The sequence below is a fragment of the Argopecten irradians genome, chromosome 1, assembly GCF_041381155.1.
Source record: "Argopecten irradians isolate NY chromosome 1, Ai_NY, whole genome shotgun sequence".
NCBI classification, from domain to species: Eukaryota; Metazoa; Mollusca; class Bivalvia; order Pectinida; family Pectinidae; genus Argopecten; species Argopecten irradians.
The window spans coordinates 24,281,542-24,302,144 of record NC_091134.1 but is presented as its reverse complement, the minus strand read 5'-3'; the positions used below and the strand labels follow the sequence as shown (position 1 = coordinate 24,302,144).

At 35.0% G+C, this 20,603-nt stretch overlaps 1 protein-coding gene across 10 annotated transcripts in view; it reads right to left on the bottom strand.

Annotated features, from left to right (window-relative positions):
- LOC138321618 (tripartite motif-containing protein 2-like) overlaps positions 1 to 20,603 on the bottom strand; it is an 88,949-nt gene that overhangs the window by 9,050 nt on the left and 59,296 nt on the right. Inside the window, exons 3-4 of one of the 10 annotated variants that reach the window (XM_069265477.1) lie at positions 17,634 to 18,519; positions 190 to 238 (exon numbers count right to left, since the gene is read on the bottom strand). The exons of 5 other annotated variants lie outside the window; for them this stretch is intronic. Coding sequence is in view for 2 of the 5 variants with exons in the window: in XM_069265448.1 (XP_069121549.1) it covers positions 5,422 to 5,458 (37 nt within the window). In the remaining 3 variants the exon portion in view is untranslated. Of the gene's footprint in view, positions 1 to 189; positions 239 to 5,421; positions 5,765 to 11,172; positions 11,348 to 12,964; positions 13,547 to 17,633; positions 18,520 to 20,603 lie in introns of those variants that run through there. 4 more of the 10 variants (XM_069265468.1, XM_069265486.1, XM_069265457.1 and 1 more) reach the window with 4 other exon arrangements.

Genomic DNA, 20,603 nt, shown 5'->3' with positions numbered 1-20,603 from the left:
ATTAATCTTTACAGAAAACCATTTTTGTCCAGATGCATTGAATAATGAAACATTTTTACCCATTACGATAAGTGAAACAGTGGAAATAAAACGGAATAATGACAATTGTTTATCAGCAATGTCGGTACAGCAGTGAGATCTCTGAATTTCCATACTACATTGTTCTAGCCAAACACACACATTACTTACACAGTTAGAGTACAGGGTAAAGACAAAGGGGCTCCAGTTAAACGAGTTTCTGTAAACAGAACAAATACGACTAATGATTGGGTTCCATTGATCAGGGCCTGTCTGTTATGTACGTATCCGGCTGTGATTATTTGTCTCTGCAAAATCAACTCCATTCAAACTCAAATAAAACAGCAACATATGTCTATCAAAACAATGTGGTAGGAGCATTAATCTGCGTGGTGAATATTAGGTAACATACTGGGATAGATGTTGTAACATGCTTAATGTCTGGTTTTATTGTAATAATTATAGTCAGTGCACAGGCACACAATGATGACATGAGCATTTCTAAACAACAATATGATACACTGCTGTAAAAAAAACAAACTCTGAAAAATAGATATTTCTTTTCCTTATTTTCAATGGCTTCAGTCTGTATTTGCAATTTTATGACATCTTATACATTGATCAAATAAGGAAGTAACTATAATCATGAATTTATTGGCATTCTGCACGAAACTTAATCATCAGATCATATTAATAAGTATAACTATACATCCACAGTTATTGACATCAGGAAATCATATTCAGCAGAGATGTACAGACATCTTGGTTTATGTCAATACCAAGCTATTGTACTGTCAGCTAAAATTATATCTCCTGGATGAGATATCCCTAGATCATTGTAAGGTTTGGAGTATCTACCTAACTCTCCTGGATGAGATATCCCTAGATCATTGTAAGGTTTGGAGTATCTACCTAACTCTCCTGGATGAGATATCCCTAGATCATTGTAAGGTTTGGAGTATCTACCTAACTCTCCTGGATGAGATATCCCTAGATCATTGTAAGGTTTGGAGTATCTACCTAACTCTCCTGGATGAGATATCCCTAGATCATTGTAAGGTTTGGAGTACCTACCTAATTCTCCTGGATGAGATATCCCTAGATCATTGTAAGGTTTGGAGTATCTACCTAACTCTCCTGGATGAGATATCCCTAGATCATTGTAAGCTTTGGAGTATCTACCTAACTCTCCTGGATGAGATATCCCTAGATCATTGTAAGGTTTGGAGTATCTACCTAACTCTCCTGGATGAGATATCCCTAGATCATTGTAAGGTTTGGAGTATCTACCTAATTCTCCTGGATGAGATATCCCTAGATCATTGTAAGGTTTGGAGTATCTACCTAACTCTCCTGGATGAGATATCCCTAGATCATTGTAAGGTTTGGAGTATCTACCTAACTCTCCTGGATGAGATAACCTTAGATCATTGTAGCTTTGGAGTATCTACCTAATTCTCCTGGATGAGAAATCCCTAGATCATTGTAGGTTTGGAGTACCTACCTAATTCTCCTGGATGAGATATCCCTAGATCATTGTAAGGTTTGGAGTATCTACCTAATTCTCCTGGATGAGATATCCCTAGATCATTGTAGGTTTGGAGTACCTACCAAACTCTCCTGGATGAGATATCCCTAGATCATTGTAAGGTTTGGAGTATCTACCTAATTCTCCTGGATGAGATATCCCTAGATCATTGTAAGGTTTGGAGTATCTACCTAACTCTCCTGGATGAGATATCCCTAGATCATTGAAAGTTTGGAGTATCTACTTAACTCTCCTGGATGAGGTATCCCTAGATCATTGTAAGGTTCGGAGTATCTACATAATTCTCCTGGATGAGATATCCCTAGATCATTGTAGGTTTGGAGTATCTACTTAACTCTCCTGGATGAGATATCCCTAGATCATTGTAGGTTTGGAGTACTCTACCTAACTCTCCTGGATGAGATATCCCTAGATCATTGTAAGGTTTGGAGTATCTACCTAATTCTCCTGGATGAGATATCCCTAGATCATTGTAAGGTTTGGAGTATCTACCTAATTCTCCTGGATGAGATATCCCTAGATCATTGTAAGGTTTGGAGTATCTACCTAACTCTCCTGGATGAGATATCCCTAGATCATTGTAAGGTTTGGAGTATCTACCTAATTCTCCTGGATGAGATATCCCTAGATCATTGTAAGGTTTGGAGTATCTACCTAACTCTCCTGGATGAGATATCCCTAGATCATTGTAAGGTTTGGAGTATCTACCTAACTCTCCTGGATGAGATATCCCTAGATCATTGTAAGGTTTGGAGTATCTACCTAACTCTCCTGGATGAGATATCCCTAGATCATTGTAAGGTTTGGAGTATCTACCTAACTCTCCTGGATGAGATATCCCTAGATCATTGTAAGGTTTGGAGTACCTACCTAACTCTCCTGGATGAGATATCCCTAGATCATTGTAAGGTTTGGAGTATCTACCTAACTCTCCTGGATGAGATATCCCTAGATCATTGTAAGGTTTGGAGTATCTACCTAACTCTCCTGGATGAGATATCCCTAGATCATTGTAAGGTTTGGAGTATCTACCTAACTCTCCTGGATGAGATATCCCTAGATCATTGTAGGTTTGGAGTATACTACCTGATGAGTATCCTAATCATTGTAAGTTGATACCTGGATGAGATATCCCTATCATTGTAAGGTTTGGAGTATCTACGTAACTTTCCTGGATGAGATATCCCTTGATCATTGTAAGGTTTCGGAGTACCTACCTAACTCTCCTGGATGAGATATCCCTAGATCATTGTAAGGTTTGGAGTATCTACCTAATTCTCCTGGATGAGATATCCCTAGATCATTGTAAGGTTTGGAGTACCTACCTAACTCTCCTGGATGAGATATCCCTAGATCATTGTTAGCTTTGGAGTATCTACCTAATTCTCCTGGATGAGGTATCCCTAGATCAGATCATTGTAAGGTTCAGAGTATCTACCTAACTTTCCTGGATGAGATAACCTTAGATCATTGAAAGGTTTGGAGTATCTACCTAACTCTCCTGGATGAGATATCCCTAGATCATTGTAGGTTTGGAGTACCTACCTAATTCTCCTGGATGAGATATCCCTAGATCATTGTAAGGTTTGGAGTATCTACCTAACTCTCCTGGATGAGATATCCCTAGATCATTGTAGGTTTGGAGTATCTACCTAACTCTCCTGGATGAGATATCCCTAGATCATTGTAAGGTTTGGAGTATCTACCTAACTCTCCTGGATGAGATATCCCTAGATTGTTGTAAGGTTTGGAGTATCTACCTAACTCTCCTGGATGAGATATCCCTAGATCATTGTAAGGTTTGGAGTATCAACCTAACTCTCCTGGATGAGATATCCCTAGATCATTGTAAGGTTTGGAGTATCTACCTAACTCTCCTGGATGAGATATCCCTAGATCATTGTAAGGTTTGGAGTATCTACCTAATTCTCCTGGATGAGATATCCCTAGATCATTGTAGGTTTGGAGTACCTACCTAATTCTCCTGGATGAGATATCCCTAGATCATTGTAAGGTTTGGAGTACCTACCTAATTCTCCTGGATGAGGTATCCCTAGATCATTGTAAGGTTTAGGGTATCTACCTAACTCTCCTGGATGAGATATCCCTAGATCATTGTAAGGTTTGGAGTATCTACCTAACTCTCCTGGATGAGATATCCCTAGATCATTGTAAGGTTTGGAGTACCTACCTAATTCTCCTGGATGAGATATCCCTAGATCATTGTAAGGTTTGGAGTATCTACCTAATTCTCCTGGATGAGATATCCCTAGATCATTGTAAGGTTTGGAGTATCTACCTAATTCTCCTGGATGAGATATCCCTAGATCATTGTAAGGTTTGGAGTATCTACCTAATTCTCCTGGATGAGATATCCCTAGATCATTGTAAGCTTTGGAGTATCTACCATATTTGACCCTATCAGCCCTCTCCCCTACATTACACTGTGCATCCACAAAATATGGAAACACATAATGACATAACCAATATTCCATAACTACAACTTTAAGTAACAAAACAGATTTCAAAATTTTGTATCTCTTGCATGCGTTGTTAATTGGATTATTTTTATCAGATTGTCAAGTAGTAGATGGTGTAAAGTGTAATACAGCATAATGAACTCGGGGAGATTGCAGAAATTTCAAGCATGACAACTATCGTATGAATTCTAGAGTATAATAAAATTCAAACTGAAACTGGTTAGCGTTCAAACTTCATATGAATCCTGGTTATTAGTATTCATAGATGTATGAACTTCAGTTTATATTCAGAGATGTTTAAGACCTTGTTCATTAGTGTTCATACATCTATTGAATACATTGAATAAGTAACCAGTGTGAACCGATATTACAATAACTCCATTCAAACGCTACATCCTTGATATTTAATTCTGACAAACTCTATGAGAAGGATTGAGTTGCTGAGATAAAACTTACCTTATCTTGTCACTAATACCTATGGTTTAGTACTATATCTGCCTAGTTAGGGTCCATCATACCCCTGTAAAACTTACCTTTTCTTGTCACTAATTACTATTTCTCCTGTTTCAACATTACTTTATCATTAAACTCATAATTAGTTACCATGACAACAACAAGATAATCATCATAAAGGACTCCCAAACCAGCAGACGGCTGTAGAACACATGTTGTGTAACATTTCTCTTAATGTCACACCAGTCATAATTTTTTCTGGAGTGAAGAAATCAACAAAATTACAAGAACAAAATTGTACTAGTATCATTACAAGTCGCACAAACAAAATCAATATCATATTAAAGCTCATCAGCCTAATGTCTGTGGTAACTGGTATTTTCTATAGAGTCAGCCTTGCTGTATAACAGTTGTAAAGACATATTTATAGGGTGCAGTGGACAAGTGCATAAGGCATTACTATACTTAACCTATAACCATTCCTCCGGCTCTAGGTGTTTAACGAGTCAGACACACCTATAACCCTCTCTCGAAGAGACATCAGGGTTGACTGGTTCTGTCCATCCAATGCATTTGTTACTTTTTCTCACATTGTGCACCAGTTCCATTACGATCAAGGAAACAATTTTCGATAACAAACAACTTATGACATTATTATATTTAGAATAATAATGATGTAGAGTTAGATAGATTCATATTTTCCCTAGCAACCACAGAATATGACCTTGTAAAACGTGTGAAATTGGTAGATTTTCTGTGTTGTAATTAAAAGCTATAACACATCTGTTCTATCTATGATCAGGGAACTAACCATGAAGATAAAATAATATGATGACATCAAGTTCTCTAGTAAAACATCACATAAACACTACATCATCATACCCATAATACAGACATAACAAACGATCACCTTCAACATACATTGTGGAGTCTGTACATCTTCTGCCGTTGTCGACATCTTGTCAAGAAAATGCTGATATCTTCTCAAATACAGTAGCCAATGAAAACGCTGCACTGTTGCATTCACGTAGCCACAATGGAATTACGTAACATAAAACAAGCTTGATGAAATAAAACCAATATCCTTTCCACATGAGAATCGGGCCACAAGTGGACGGTCGATCGGTTCATTATATAAAGGGTTCCTCAGAGTTCTCACACAGCCACACCAACTGAGTGCGTTGGAGTATTGAATATTTTCATTCATGACGTCTGTCTTACACGACAGTTGGTAAAGAATGGATTTCCATCCTTTTCCAATATTTGATCAATTTTCTACTTTAAAAATCTGTGTACTTTTACCAGTCAATACTAAGCAAGTACAAAATGAAAAATCTATTTTGTTGTTTGATAACTGGAACTTACACTTTAGCCTGATAAGTCTAACTACCTTAGGCTTGGACACCCTAACTGTTGACCAATTTAACGGATTATATTTCATCTAACATAAAATATGACAGATTATCATTGATCATTCATGTCGTTCATTCCAAAATCTGTTAATGTATCATTCACATATGCCACATTCCTTTAGTTCCATAAATGTAAATCCAACATGAAATTCTCAGAATTAAGTTTCCGGCATTAGACTATTTTCTATTGATCAAATCAAAAGTTGATATGTCATTCCAAACCTGTGTTATGCTTTCTTTTCCTACATGCTCCAACTGCAGTCATCAAACCTTGTGTACGGAACGACACCAGAAATATTTATGTGTCGCTAAGGATGGCCTAACGTCGTAATTACGTTTTAGCGTCAGTGTGTCACTGTTACGAAGTAGTTCTTTGAATAACGCCTACACTGGCAGTGGACATGATGCAGTTCTCCGGCATCTTGCTGTTAATAGTTACAGAAAAATCAATACACACATGTACATCAGACCGAAACCAAAAAAAAATCAGCATGTCATGTATTGGCAGCTTTGACTGACGTAATCGATCTTGTAAATAAAGAATGAAAATAGGTTAGATAATAAACGGCTTTTTTCTTTTTTTTGAACTAGTAAATTAAGAACAGAAATAGGTTATATGATAAATGTTTCATAATCCATTACATGTGAAAAGACACATTTCATGAGGTTTGAAGATAAACAAACAAAACATGTTACTATATCCATGGTAATGCAGATTAACAAATCAAACAGTACATTAATGGTATCAAATATAAATGATGTTTGAAGAACATTAATTCTATCCAATATTCTATTTACATGAGGCTTGTATATTTATTGACTAAACGTCTAGATATCCATTTACGATCGTCCATGCTAATCAGAAATAATGACGCCGTAAATGCTGTATTTTCCCATTAAATAATCATGGTGTTTGTTTTGTGTATGAATATAAACTACCCATTCCATCATCAATTTCAGAAACAATAGATAATTTGATGTAAAAATGATTTACTGATATTAATTACTACTGACAACGCAATGTCTCCAAGCGATGAACCGGAGAAATGTAGGTCAGGATCTATTTAGAACTAAGTAGGGACGGCTAGTCCAGATGAGACTGGCACTGCCCCTCCAGGGTCTGATACAGGTAACATATACAGGGACAAGGATGGCAATACCAAACCTGTCATAGAGAATGGTAGAAAATATTTGTCATTGTCAAATACATCCAATTAAATGGAAATCATTATCATCTGGTGAAATTCCCAAGGCACTTCAGCTGCATTTCAAATGCCTCTATTAAACTCATTCCATTTTTAGCATATATGTATAAAATTCAGCAGTTCGGAATAAGTGATTATGGCATGGACAATACATTAACGAAAATAATAACTATTTTTTTTATAGTGTATAGTTAAGAGTAGTTGAGACGTAAAAGTGTTCACTTTTAAGTCCTTGATCTAAATCTTGAACACTAGCCTAAATAATAACCAAGTTCCTTTACTATCCAGCCATCACTTTTCAATACTATATGATGAAAAAATTCAAACTATAAAATGTGTCTCTATTCCAGCTGCTTCACTATCCAGCCACTTTTTCAGAGAAAATGATGATGTCTGGATTACTGAGGTCCTATGCACTGTTTTTATTCTTCACATTTACAAGATTAAGAAGATATGAGAGAAGAAGAGATCTGTGACTTATTTCAATGGTGTTTTTCTCTTTCTTTCTTCTTTTTTTTTTTTTTTTTATCTTTATAACTTTTCTTTATAATACTTCAAATTTCTTTATAAAGAAGTAATCCACTTAAATTTCAGCAATTCATTCTAATTCACAAAATAATATGTCATATGGAGCCATCAGTTCAGCCATATCAAATACTTTTTTGTTCAAAACCAGTAAATATTCCTGAGGTCAGTTGGTCTGGAACAGGAACAGAGTTCCACATGTGGGAGAAAATATAACTACCAGATTAATATTGGCGTTAACCCCTTGTCCCCAATAAACTGAGGGAGCTAATTCATCCCCCAACACTATGGATCATTACCCTGGTAATCAACACATTATGCCCCTATGTTAATAAATATACACACTGTACAGCAGGGCTGGATTTATGGCCTAGTTTTTACGTTCTCACACCACCACTCTGGCCTTGGTGATTAAATGAATGACACTGATTAGCAGTTATGCAAATGACTAATTGTATAGTTCTGGAAAATATCATACAGCTTTAATGTTTCTAGGGTAATCTGCTGTCCTTAGAGGAAAACAATACATATACATGAGCGTATATATTGAGCCTGCAATCAAAACTGTCTATAAAGACCATTCAAGGGAAAAGGGAAAGTGGACTCTATAGCCAAGTGGTCTATATACACAGGTAAAATTGTGTTATAAATTAACATTTGTAACCTTGATAAAGTGGTCTTAATAAGCAGGTGGTCTTGATACAGAGGTGGTCACTAAGGCAGATTTCAATGCGTAAAGTAACAAAATGATAATATTATTATTGCCTTTCAAAGGTTTTTCCCACATTTTAATGGAATTGAAGAATAAAATATTAAATGATATAGCCTATCCCCCTTGGATCTAATAATATATGAATTATAATGCTACCATTTTATAAAAGTCAAAATTTAAAAGAAGTTAGCTTATTATGAGAGTTGCTCCCCTTTAACTGTAAATATTTAGTTACATCATTTTTTTTTTTACCACGCAAAAAAGTTTAATCTTGGCAAAATATATGGTAAATTAGCTAGAAACCTACAATGTGATTGCTCTTTACATTAATAAACCAAATTTGAGAAGAATTTTCTAAGTTATGCAAAAACAACACAAAGGGAAATAACTCTTATATATGAAATTAAATAAATCTACTCTTCAGAAAACACAGCTTCAGGCCAGGATGATTAATTAAAAGGAATATGTTCTGTTGAAATTGTTGGCATTAGTCTCTGCACAAACAATATTTCATGACAGAGGCAGAAACAGTTATATCAATTCTCTGTAATTTTTTGAAATGGCATATGAATTATGTAAACCAATAATTTACTACCCAGAAGTATATGGCAGCTTGTAGAATGTCAGATACCTAACCCAGCCTCTTTATTATCAATCATATTCAAATTAATTCAAAAATAGAAAATTTTCAATGTTTGTTGATTTTTTTTTCTTTTTCATACCGTTTATGCTCTCTGAAAACAAATATTAGTAAAATATTGCAACAAAACATATTGATGTAAATGCAAGGCATGCAAAATGAGCGACACTTTCTCAATTAATTGTGAAATATCACCAGCAATAGACAGTGACAAAAGCTAAAACAGCAACAATAAATAACAATCATAAATAAAATATTACACAGTTTACTGTGAATTCAGAATATGATCCGATGAGCCAGGCGGAGTATTCATACAATATGCGACGCATTCATAGCGATCAAGTGACGTTAGCAGCTTCATCATTCAAGCCTGATACTGATGATCTGGACTTTTTTCCCCACAAATTCTGATATTATCAATATCTCAACTATAAAAATTTTTCTCTTGCATATGCATGAATAGCTGCTGCCTAAAAGGGCGTATTCAGTTAAATGTCAATTTTCTTAGTGAAAGATAACATTGATAATAATTGTCAGCAAACACACAAGTTGTTGCTTGGGTTTCTAGAAATTCCACAATCTTTATTAATGATCCAGGTAATTAATGAAGTAATAATTTCCAACCGATTTTCCATGCTCATATTTAGAATGTAATATCAATTGTGAGATTGACCATTACAATAGCCTGGTAACCAAGACAACACTGATAATATAGATTTACAACAGTACACTATTTACACTCTTGCCATTATAAGCCAATTTAGGAAGAGATGTTCTGAAGTCCATAGTATAGAGAGGTTATCAACAACTCAGTCGACTGGTCCTAGTATGAAAATGCACTGGTGAGCTGCTAATTATGTGCATGATGAACTTGGAATCTCTGCAAAGCTGACTAGCCAAACATTTTTTTCCTGAGGAAAGAATTCAATGAAATTCTATCGAAATGAGACTCTGTCAATTCTGATAAAAAAAATGTTTTTAATGATGTCCCTTTGGCATTAAGCATTTGTCAATTTTGCACACTTACAACTACATGTAAATGAAAAGTCTCCATATTGATTATAGCTTACGATTCACATAATTACAATTTTGACTTCATTTCTTTTCCGTTTTACAAATTTGTACATTAATTTTGAGTTTGCCAGTGTACCTGTACCTAAAATCAATACATTTCATAATCTCATCACTTTCCAGGAAATGATTTTGCAATCAACCTAACCAGACGTTACAGAGTTATTGCCCATGCCTAATTAAAACACCACCAGGGGGCATGACCGATGGTTAACCTCCGATTTATATCCCTATTTCCACCAGAGATGATAACAGAAAGTTAATCATTTGATTAATTATCCTGTAAATACTTTTTCAGAGATAATTGTTAGGTGTCACAGTGGTAGCAGGTGTTTTGTGTTTAAAGCTGACACTGCTTCCATGTTGAACTAAATTCACATGTTCTAATTATGAAAACTAATAATCCATCATCAATCAATTTCTTAAGATGTTAATTAGTCGATGTTGTAAACAGAGAAAATGGCTTTAAATATTAAGAAGTCTTTCAATGGATTTTTCTTATAAAAATCTTCATATATTTTACTTTTTACATGCCTTATGAACTCCAATAGCTCTTAACCATGAAGAAGGTCATTTTCAACTTGGCATGCCAAGCATTAATTTGGCAATAGAACAATTTTACCTCCAATTTCTTGAGTACCTTTTGGTTGCGACCATCAGTAGCTGAAAGACACCGCAGCTATTACCTTGTGTAAGTAGTGTGACCTTGACATCCTTATGAATACTGTGACCTCTACATTTATATATAGTTACCGGCCTTTAAGAATAATAACTTCACTGATATCTTAAAATTTTTATAATTCTGTTACATTGGCTTCATTGAAAACAGACTGAAATTGACTTTCATTAGAATGGTAAGACCCAGACCTGCGAAAATTGAAGTAGTATGGAAATAAATTAAACTGGAATCTTTATGCTTATATATAATAACTCTACTCCTGACATCCTTCAACACGATCTCATTCAGACACAACTCAAATTTGGTGGTCTAGATATTATATATGACATCAAAATTAGGCTAATTATGACACCTAATTAACATTGATAGTTGGTAATGCTACAAGTCATATTGTCTTTATAAAACATTAAATATACAAAAAGACTTACCAGACATACAGACATCATCTATCCTAACTGCATGCTTATACCAGTCAGTGTACTGACCGTGCCTACACTGACCAGGGCAGACATTGACCAGGTACTGACCATCAGAGACTCAGGAAGACCTGATCCCACCCAGGTAAACTCCATTGGTCAAATGAGAAATCAATATATTATTGGTAATCATCTTATTTTACTAATCTGTGTCCATACAAATCCTACAGTAAACCTGTTTCCTGTCGGTACAATCAATGTACAGTAACAGTGTGAGACAACATGATGAGACAGTCACCATGTGTCATTTACCGTAATAGTGCCTCACAAAGTAAAATAATTTAAAATGATGAGAAAATCAGGTCATATTATACAATTGGTTTCATTTGTAACTGTTACATCCTAGAGAATCATACTTTAACAATCTGTAACTTAACTCAGTTAAACTGAATCTTATGACATTTCTGCACATGTACATTTTCAAATACATATATACAAAGCACACACTATGCGCCTGTATAATGGCTTTTAAAAGAGCCACTTTCCTTGCAAAGGTATCTTCCCTGTTATTTTGATATCATGCATTTTTAGCACCAGGAAATATTAGAGAAAATAACAGAGCGAAAGTGTTGTAATAAAATATTTTTACATGTTATGAAGTCTCAGAAGATGAAGGTAAAAATCTCTTTTGCATTTATATCTTGCATGAATAGATATACATATAGATTTCAGAACTTGATTAAAAACAATATAAAGCTTGATAAATAGCAAAGTGAAATCATTAGTTTCTGAAGTGACTCTATTGGATTTTAAATCCGGTAAATAAAGAATTATTGAATTTGACAAAAGACTATAGGTTACTGTGATGTAGCTTGATTTACATCCTATCATGTAGCAAATATCATAGAAAAGAACAAGAAAGAAATCCACAACTAATATTTCTAGGGCTGTAAGGAGTACCCCGATAACCAGTTACAGGTCGGGTTTTAGTCATACCTGGGTCCGAAAATGTGTACCTGAACCTGGAAGCAGTTTTGTACTTTTAGCAACTACTACCAAATGACAAGTAAAATAAAATATTTAAATATTTTACAAAAGTACCTTCATCTAGACACATATTTTTATAGTTAAACAGTGATTCAGTGATCTGTAGTTGCCATATGTTTCACATGCTATTAACTTCTGATCATCAATCGCGAGAATCCACAACGTAAAGCTTGGCTCACGGCAATGTATGGTAAATGCTTACTAGAGAAACATTGAATAGACAACAGATTATAAATACAAAATTGAAATGTATTGTAAGCAATTAATTGTGTGTATACAAAAATTTAACACTTTTGTGTAAACCATAAAGCATTTCTTAAAACCTTTTCATCGTTTTCCTCTACCCTGAAGTAGGCAGTACTTCTGGTTATGCTCACAAGCATTGCAATCAACATGGCTATGATCAGAATGGATGAAAGGCCCATATCAGTATCGTTAAAATCTTCTGGATATTACCATGACAGTTCAAATTATTTTATCATTAGTAATGAAAAAGTTCTTTTAGGCTGTTTTTTCGTATAAGAAGAAGAATATGTTATTCGTTGATCTGGTAACCGGGTACGGGTCGAGTTTCAACATTGCAGTACCTGGGGCAAAAATTTTGACACGTTACAGCCCTAAATATTTCATGTTTTTAAAATGCATTTTATCATCAATACAATCATATGATGGGAGCAAAAGTAAAACATTTTGTCTTTAATAAGATCCTATCAGTATATATTTTTCCTTGTGTGATTTTTTTTTTATTTGTACTCACCAGGTAAAAAAAATCACCTATTTTCCATTGCTAATTAGACACAGATGACCAGACTGTCTGAGGTGTATTCCAGGTAATTACCAATTAGTCAACTGAGGACAGGATGATTTCTAACTGATGAAACACTTGAAGAGTCTGACAGTCCAGATATGAAATCTCCAGTCCACCAGAAAACACTGGCAATCTTCAACCTGCCCAATCACCTGACAATTCCGGAGTGAATGATCTCTGACCAAGCAAAAATTATTATGGGAAGCCGACACTTCCGTACCAGATAATCTCCAAACAACCTAACGCCAGGAAGCTGATAGTTCTAGATGGACAACCCTGTCCGACCAAACACCAAAGAACTGACAGTTTTAGGCTGGACAATCTCCGATGGACTTGAGTGGTCAAATGACCGATGATCCGGACTGGACAATTCTTCAATTGACCAGATATCCGCACAGAGAATCACTGAACATCGGACAATCTCCAATCGACCAGAAACACCTGTGGACTGATATATCCGGACCGGACAATCTCCGGAGAGCCCAGCATCAGCAGGCTAACCGACCCATACAGAGTATATATATATATACTCAATGTTTCATACAATACACAATACAAAGTAAATATATCCTACAAGAGCTGGAGTCCATTTCCCAATAATCAACCTAATTTATCCCCAGGTCTCCTGTGAGGTATCAATACATAGATCATAGCATTAATGAGAAGGTCAAAACTATTCGCCAGAGCAAATACAAGCTTGTGTATACATAATACTTATGTACAGAATAGTGTATATTGTACAAATACTAGGTAGGGAGGTCATTCATCAGGAAAATATAGTTTTAGGACATCATTCAAAGTATTCATTAAGACACTGTACGTCTCCAATGATGAGAATTTAATTTAACCGATCAAACTTTCATTTAAAATGGTCCAGTTCATGGAAACCTCCAATGAGCAGACAAACTTTAATGTACATTTTGACATATGTCATTTTAAGGAATACAATTTGTTTACAATATTTGTGTCAATTTTCCAAAGGAACCCATCTACAATATCTTAATAAACTATAATGAAAACAGCTGGGATGTAAGGTGGAAATAAAGAGAAATTCAATCAAATTGCAAACAAGAGTTACCTCCCTTATTCGATTATCACATCAAAGTATTTATAGACTGATATTAAAGTGACATAATAAATATTGATGGAGCACAGAATTCCGGCACCACTCCATGATAATTCAATATTAGAAATTGGTTGGACACGCTAAAGTAAATCAAATCATAAATATATTTCCATATTCCATTTTAGTGTTTGTTATTTGTTCCTGGGTAATTAATATGATTAGAATGCTACTCAATGGAAATTGAGAAATCTGTCCATTCAATCTGGAATATTTTGTTTTTATTGCATGTCAATAACGTGACATAATATAAATTTGGACATAGCAGAAACAATTTTTTTCAAAAGGATGTACCGTAGAATCAAAGTAACAGAAATGTAGTTGCCATGTAAATCATGTGTCTGATTTGATTAAGAATTATAATTTCCATTCAATTTTATCAGATATACCAGTAAAATTGGTTAAACAAAATTAAGCTACAATTATTAGCCTGCATGCATTTGCCTTAGACTGGCCACCAGACCCTAAGTTGCTGATAAGACTTTCTCAGCAAAGTTCTTTACTAGATTATTTCCCCCTAGTTTAAAATTTAGGAAACTTCTAAAACTCTAGAATCAGGCATGTAGTAGCAACAAAAATAATCAAGCCAAATTTTAGTAATTTGTTTAATATTCTAGAGACTGGTGGCCAGTCTAGTATTTGCCTATGAGATGGCCATAATGAAAACCTACCACCAAAATTTACCATTGGCTTTGGAATACTATTAAATTCAGGAATACTATTAAATTCTTACACATAATCATTTTTAGTAACTTACTTATTTATGGACTCCAATCACTTTCCATGGTTTTTTCATTTTCTTAATGTTTGTTTATTTTCTGAGCTTTATACATGTATATACATTTTTTGTATATATATATATATGTGCTATGAACTGCATTTAGCACCATTACAATCACTGACCTTGAAATCAAGGTCAAAGGAACCTGACTGGAACTAAATAAGGCACTGCACTATGGCTCAAGGTGAGTTAAGTATACCTTTTAATATCGTATTGTCCGTAACTCATTCACTTCAAAAGACACAATTGAACTCTTTTAAAACTGAAGCTGGAAAGTTCATTTTAGAATTTTATGTGTGAATGAGTTAAGATAGTATGGAAATTATGCCCAAACAAAAGAATGAAACTTAATTAATAAAGAGACAAAAGATTTGATAAGAAAAATGACAAAAGAGCAAGTCTCTGTTCTGCTGAATGGACAAAATATACCAGGTATTACATGGCACCAGTATGAGTTTAATACTGAACCAGAATGGTCAGAATGATCAGAATGATCAGGCCACTATACTTCACTGCACTAACTCAGACTGTTTAGTAGGGTAACCAAAGCTAAACATAACTCAATAGCTTGAGATCAATAATCAACATCAGGAACTTTCTCTTCCAGATCAAAACCTTTATGGTGGTACTGTAAATAAGATACCTGCCAGGAATTGGTGGAGATGGTCTCAGTGAGGCTGGGGTAAACAATAGAACATATAAATTAAGGTTAGAACCTGAGAAATGCCACAGGTAAGCCCTATTAAAGTAGTCAGGCTAATGGTGAAATATTTAACTTTGAAGAATATAGAAAATGTCTAGAAATATGATTAAGATTTTGACCCTTGTGACTCCATATTGCTAATGAGTCGCTCAAATGTTTAAGTGCTAGCTTTCTGTGACATCAAACATTCTGAGCCCTAGCTTTCTGTAACATCAAACATTCTATACCCCAGCTTTCTGAGACATCAAACATTCTAAACCCCAGCTTTCTGAGACATCAAACATTCTAAACCCCAACTCTCTGTGACATCAAACGTTCTAAACCCCAGCTTTCTGTGACATCAAATATTCTAAACCCCAGCTTTCTGTGACATCAAACATTCTAAACCCCAGCTTTCTGAGACATCAAACATTCTAAACCCCAACTCTCTGTGACATCAAACGTTCTAAACCCCAGCTTTCTGTGACATCAAATATTCTAAACCCCAGCTTTCTGTGACATCAAATGTTCTAAACCCCAGCTTTCTGAGATAAGAAACGTTCTAAACTCCAGCTTTCTGTGATACAAACGTTCTAAACCCCAGCTTTCTGTGACATCAAATATTCTAAACACCTGCTTTCTGTGACATTGAATGTTCTAAACCCCAGCTTTCTGTGAGATCAAACATTCTAAACCCCAGATTTCTGTGGGATCAAACATTCTAAACCCCAGCTTTCTGTGACATCAAACGTTCTAAACCCAAGCTTTCTGTTGCATGTGCACATATTATATTGATTGACTGATTAAGATTTAAAATATTTATCACAGTTTACATTGTAAAATGACAGTGTCTGCATTACTGCATGCTCATAAACTTAATGTGACACTAGCATAATGAACAGAATGTCAGGTAGTAACTACTGTTTAAGTGGTACATCCGTAAACCAAAACAATCCTATCTCATACAATAGTGATACAACTAATTTCGCTGAATATTTTCTGTTGGTTTGTATCACACTCATGATATTTTCCTCCGCACAACAGACTCGTGTGATCCGACTCGTCAGATCAACACATATGGGTGGTATTGCTTATATAGACAACCAAGATCAGCCTAGGACATGTCAGGATTGGTGATAGAGGATGCCTGGACTCCTTGGATAAAAACCACCTCCCTCCAACCAGTACCTGGATACTGCCTGAAGACCTCAGATTAGCAACCCAGAGGTTGGGGCTATATACTTACAAAAAGTCAGTGAGATATTCTGTTTTTGTTTTATCCTAGACTTCATCCTACTGACAACTAGGATCATTATAGGACATACCAGGTCTGGTAACTGAGACAGCTGTACTGACCTCTTATTGATATCTTGTAACTGACCAATGGAAGACTCAGATTTGCAAACCCAGAGGTTCATAGGGCTAAATGAAGAATGTTGGGGTCCTTGGCCTTAATTATACCAAACAATAAGTGCACGGTAGCCACAAATTTTATTTGATAATATCGAAAGAATATTTGAGATAATTAGAATTCTTATTACCTTACTTTTCAAAAAGATTTTCTACCAAAAATAAATCTAGTATGCTGTATTTATATTTCCACAAATGATACATTAGAGTAGTTATGTAACATCATCAGGTGATCAATAGCTCAGGTAAAAATGGTGATGAAGGTATGTGTATGTTGGTATATGACATCATGCTATCAAATGGCAGATGGAAATCAATATTGATGGTTTCACTATTGACAGCTGGACCAACCAGCAGGGGACACTTTCAAGTGGAAAAATTTGCAAGATTTGTAGCAAGATTTGAATGTCAGATCTTAATGATAAATGATGCTATTATGCAAGAACAAAGTCAGAAAGGCAAATTCAGGATGTAATGATGTACATATCGGTCATTTCGCTGTATGTATGTATAAATACAGGTATTCCCTCAGGTATAATATACACCTGGTATTATAACCACACCTGGTCCTGCAGAATCTGTACCTGATACAAATTGCATTAACAGGTGTGCAATGCCTTACCTGTAAGTAACTAGATAGGCCTCGGCTCGAAATCTATAGATGTCACTTGACCTTTCTGACCTGGCCTTCAGATTGGCAGCTTCAAATTCAGTCGCCCTCGGAGTTACAATCCAAGATGCAGAATCGGATGAGACTTGTGATGTCATAAGCTTGGGTGCTAAAGACATAGAGATAAGCGTCTATGATAGAAATCCCTCATTATTTCAAAAGCTGAGTGGTGCAAGCATGCTTTTTATGCTTGATTACTTCCTTCTTACAAATACATTCACCACACAAATAGCCATGCGAACACACTGCATTGGCTATATGGTGACTTAATCCAATTTGCTTCAGAATTCCAGCATCAAATTATCAGCGACAATTTCACAATCCAATACTTTTCCTTTCACAAGAAATCCCCAGTTGTTGATTGATTATACAATTATTGGGTCATGTACACAGTCTTTGTCATCCTGGGTTTATAAAATATGAATTCCACTTCTTCGTATTTCTTTCCCTTCAGAATATATCAGTCACTAATCTAGACACAGCAGGCTGTCAAGGTGAAAAAAACTGCCAACTGTTACATCATTTAAATTCCAAATCATAGATCTATTAAAAATTCATAAATTTCAATTGTTATTAACGTCTGTTGTAATTTTTTATTCTTACAACAAATCTGAAGTAAATAATTTGGTATCATTTAAAAAAATTCTCCTCGAATCTGTGTTCAGTTTTGAGGTCTTGTAGAAATCAGAGTCGCATCATTACAGTGGAGGTCCGTTTGCTAGTAAGGCGGCGTCTGACGAGGTCCGTCTGCTCGGGAGGTGACGTCTGCTGTGTGATAGTGGGGAGAGTGGTCTCAACAGCTCCTTATACAATCAATATCCCTTCCCTCTCAGTCAACCTGCCAGACAATAGGACTATCATTAATGGCTGTGATATTAAAAACATTGTCCTACTACCCAGCGGAGTACTTATATCAATAATTCTCATTGTGCTGGTATTTATCTACTGGCAGCAACATAATATTATCATAATAAACAAAAAGCATCATGTATGGTTATTCTAACAAGAAATCTAATATTATGATATTTTCCAAAGAAAATTATTTATCTTGCAGAAATAAAGGCTTCTCAACACATTCTAAACTTTCTTTTATATGCATGGTCTATAAGATCATGTTTTGACCACTGTGTTTGATCATCAACAGTACATTTCTAGGATCCTAAGAAGCCTTTATCTCAATGGTATCATATATTCATCATTACTGAGTAAAAGTTGGTGTCTTTCTCCTATGTAAGTAAATGTTTTGAACAAAGCGCTGCTCATATGGACACTTGATTGAAGCACAAACAAAGATTAGATTGCTGTCATTCGGGGGACATAAATGAAATGACTTTTTTCTTTAATGATGATTACTGTACAGCAGCCACAGTATTACCACAGAACCAAAAATAAGTCATTAACGTATGAATGCAATACATCTAAGGCTAAAATCACTTTTTATTAACATTATCTATATAGTTTAAAAATGTAATGGTAATAATAAACTTTATTTAAATTTGATTACATATTAATGAGCTTAACAGTTGTCTTTCACATGATCACGATAAATATTCTTATACAATAAATACAATAAGGATGAAGATTACTATATAATCTGATACTATAATAAGGATATGAAAATATATATCAAAGGTATTACCCTAAATCTAAGGCTGATGTCACTTACTAATTATGCTGCCAATTTTTTACAATGTGCAATCAAAAGTTTCAAACAAAGAGGAGACAATCCTTCGACAATACAGACAGAATACAAAGACTATTCGGGTCACTGGTGTTAGTGCAAGGTTATTCCTAAGGGGAGATAACTAGTGAAAGCTTCAATCAAGGTAACTTTGATGTAAAACCAAACAATAACCTAGGGAATGGTGGCCTGTCTGCTTCCATCTAAAGGGGGATAACTTTAACTTTATTGTAATTAAATTTAGCTGCTTAAATCAACAAAATTTTAAGCTACGGGATTGGTACCAGTCTAACTTCAATTGAAGGGCAGTTAACCTAATTGCCATGTATTTTAGTATGTGGGTATTACATTTGAAGTTAATTAAACAAAATGAATAAAAGTAATATACCATGGTAAACCCCGTTTGGGCTGGAGGCAGTGGCATTTACCTAGAATATAAATGTTCGCTTTGTAACTCCATATGTGTAAGATCAATGCTAGCGTCCTGGACCAATTTATCAGTTCTGTACCTCATACATTCAATATGTTTCACAGTAAGATCAAATTAAAATCTAAAAACAAAACATGAAAATCTTGTCGAAATTCAAGCCTGTGTTTTGTTTTCTTGAAAATTCAATTACAAATACGGGGAACTGGTTCTCCTGGGAAATAATAGAAGAGATCCTGCCCCTCTTCTTCAATACCCAGTTATTGCTATGGAGAGTAAAGTCAATATGGTTCACACACTGAATTCCTTTTCAATTTCTATCAAAGATGATAAGATTTCACGCCCCTGGTATAAGGGCACATCTTTATCTTTCTTGTCTGGCAAAGCCACTAAAATTGGTTTTAGACAGATATTACTTTTATACTGCATTATTTCTTACAGTCTTATACTTCTCTAAAAACTTTACGGAATGTATAGTTGTCAAGTTGTATTTGCAGTAGGGGAAATCCAATAATAATAAAAACACCATTGTTGCCATTTGAAGAAAATTAGTATTCCTTAATTGGATTTCTTTTAGAATTTTCAGCCAAAGGTTTTGTTATGTTTTAATCATTAAGGAAGAAATAATCAGAAGTACAGAGGATTCCGCTTATTTGAATAAGTCATTTTCCAGAAGAAAATATGCAAATAACCGGAGTATTCGAATAGGCGGAGATGGCATTTTGCACCTCCGTTTGACCCCACACATATGTACATTATATGTGAACAGGCAAATAGATATCGTTTCGTTTACTTGATCAATACGTAAATTATT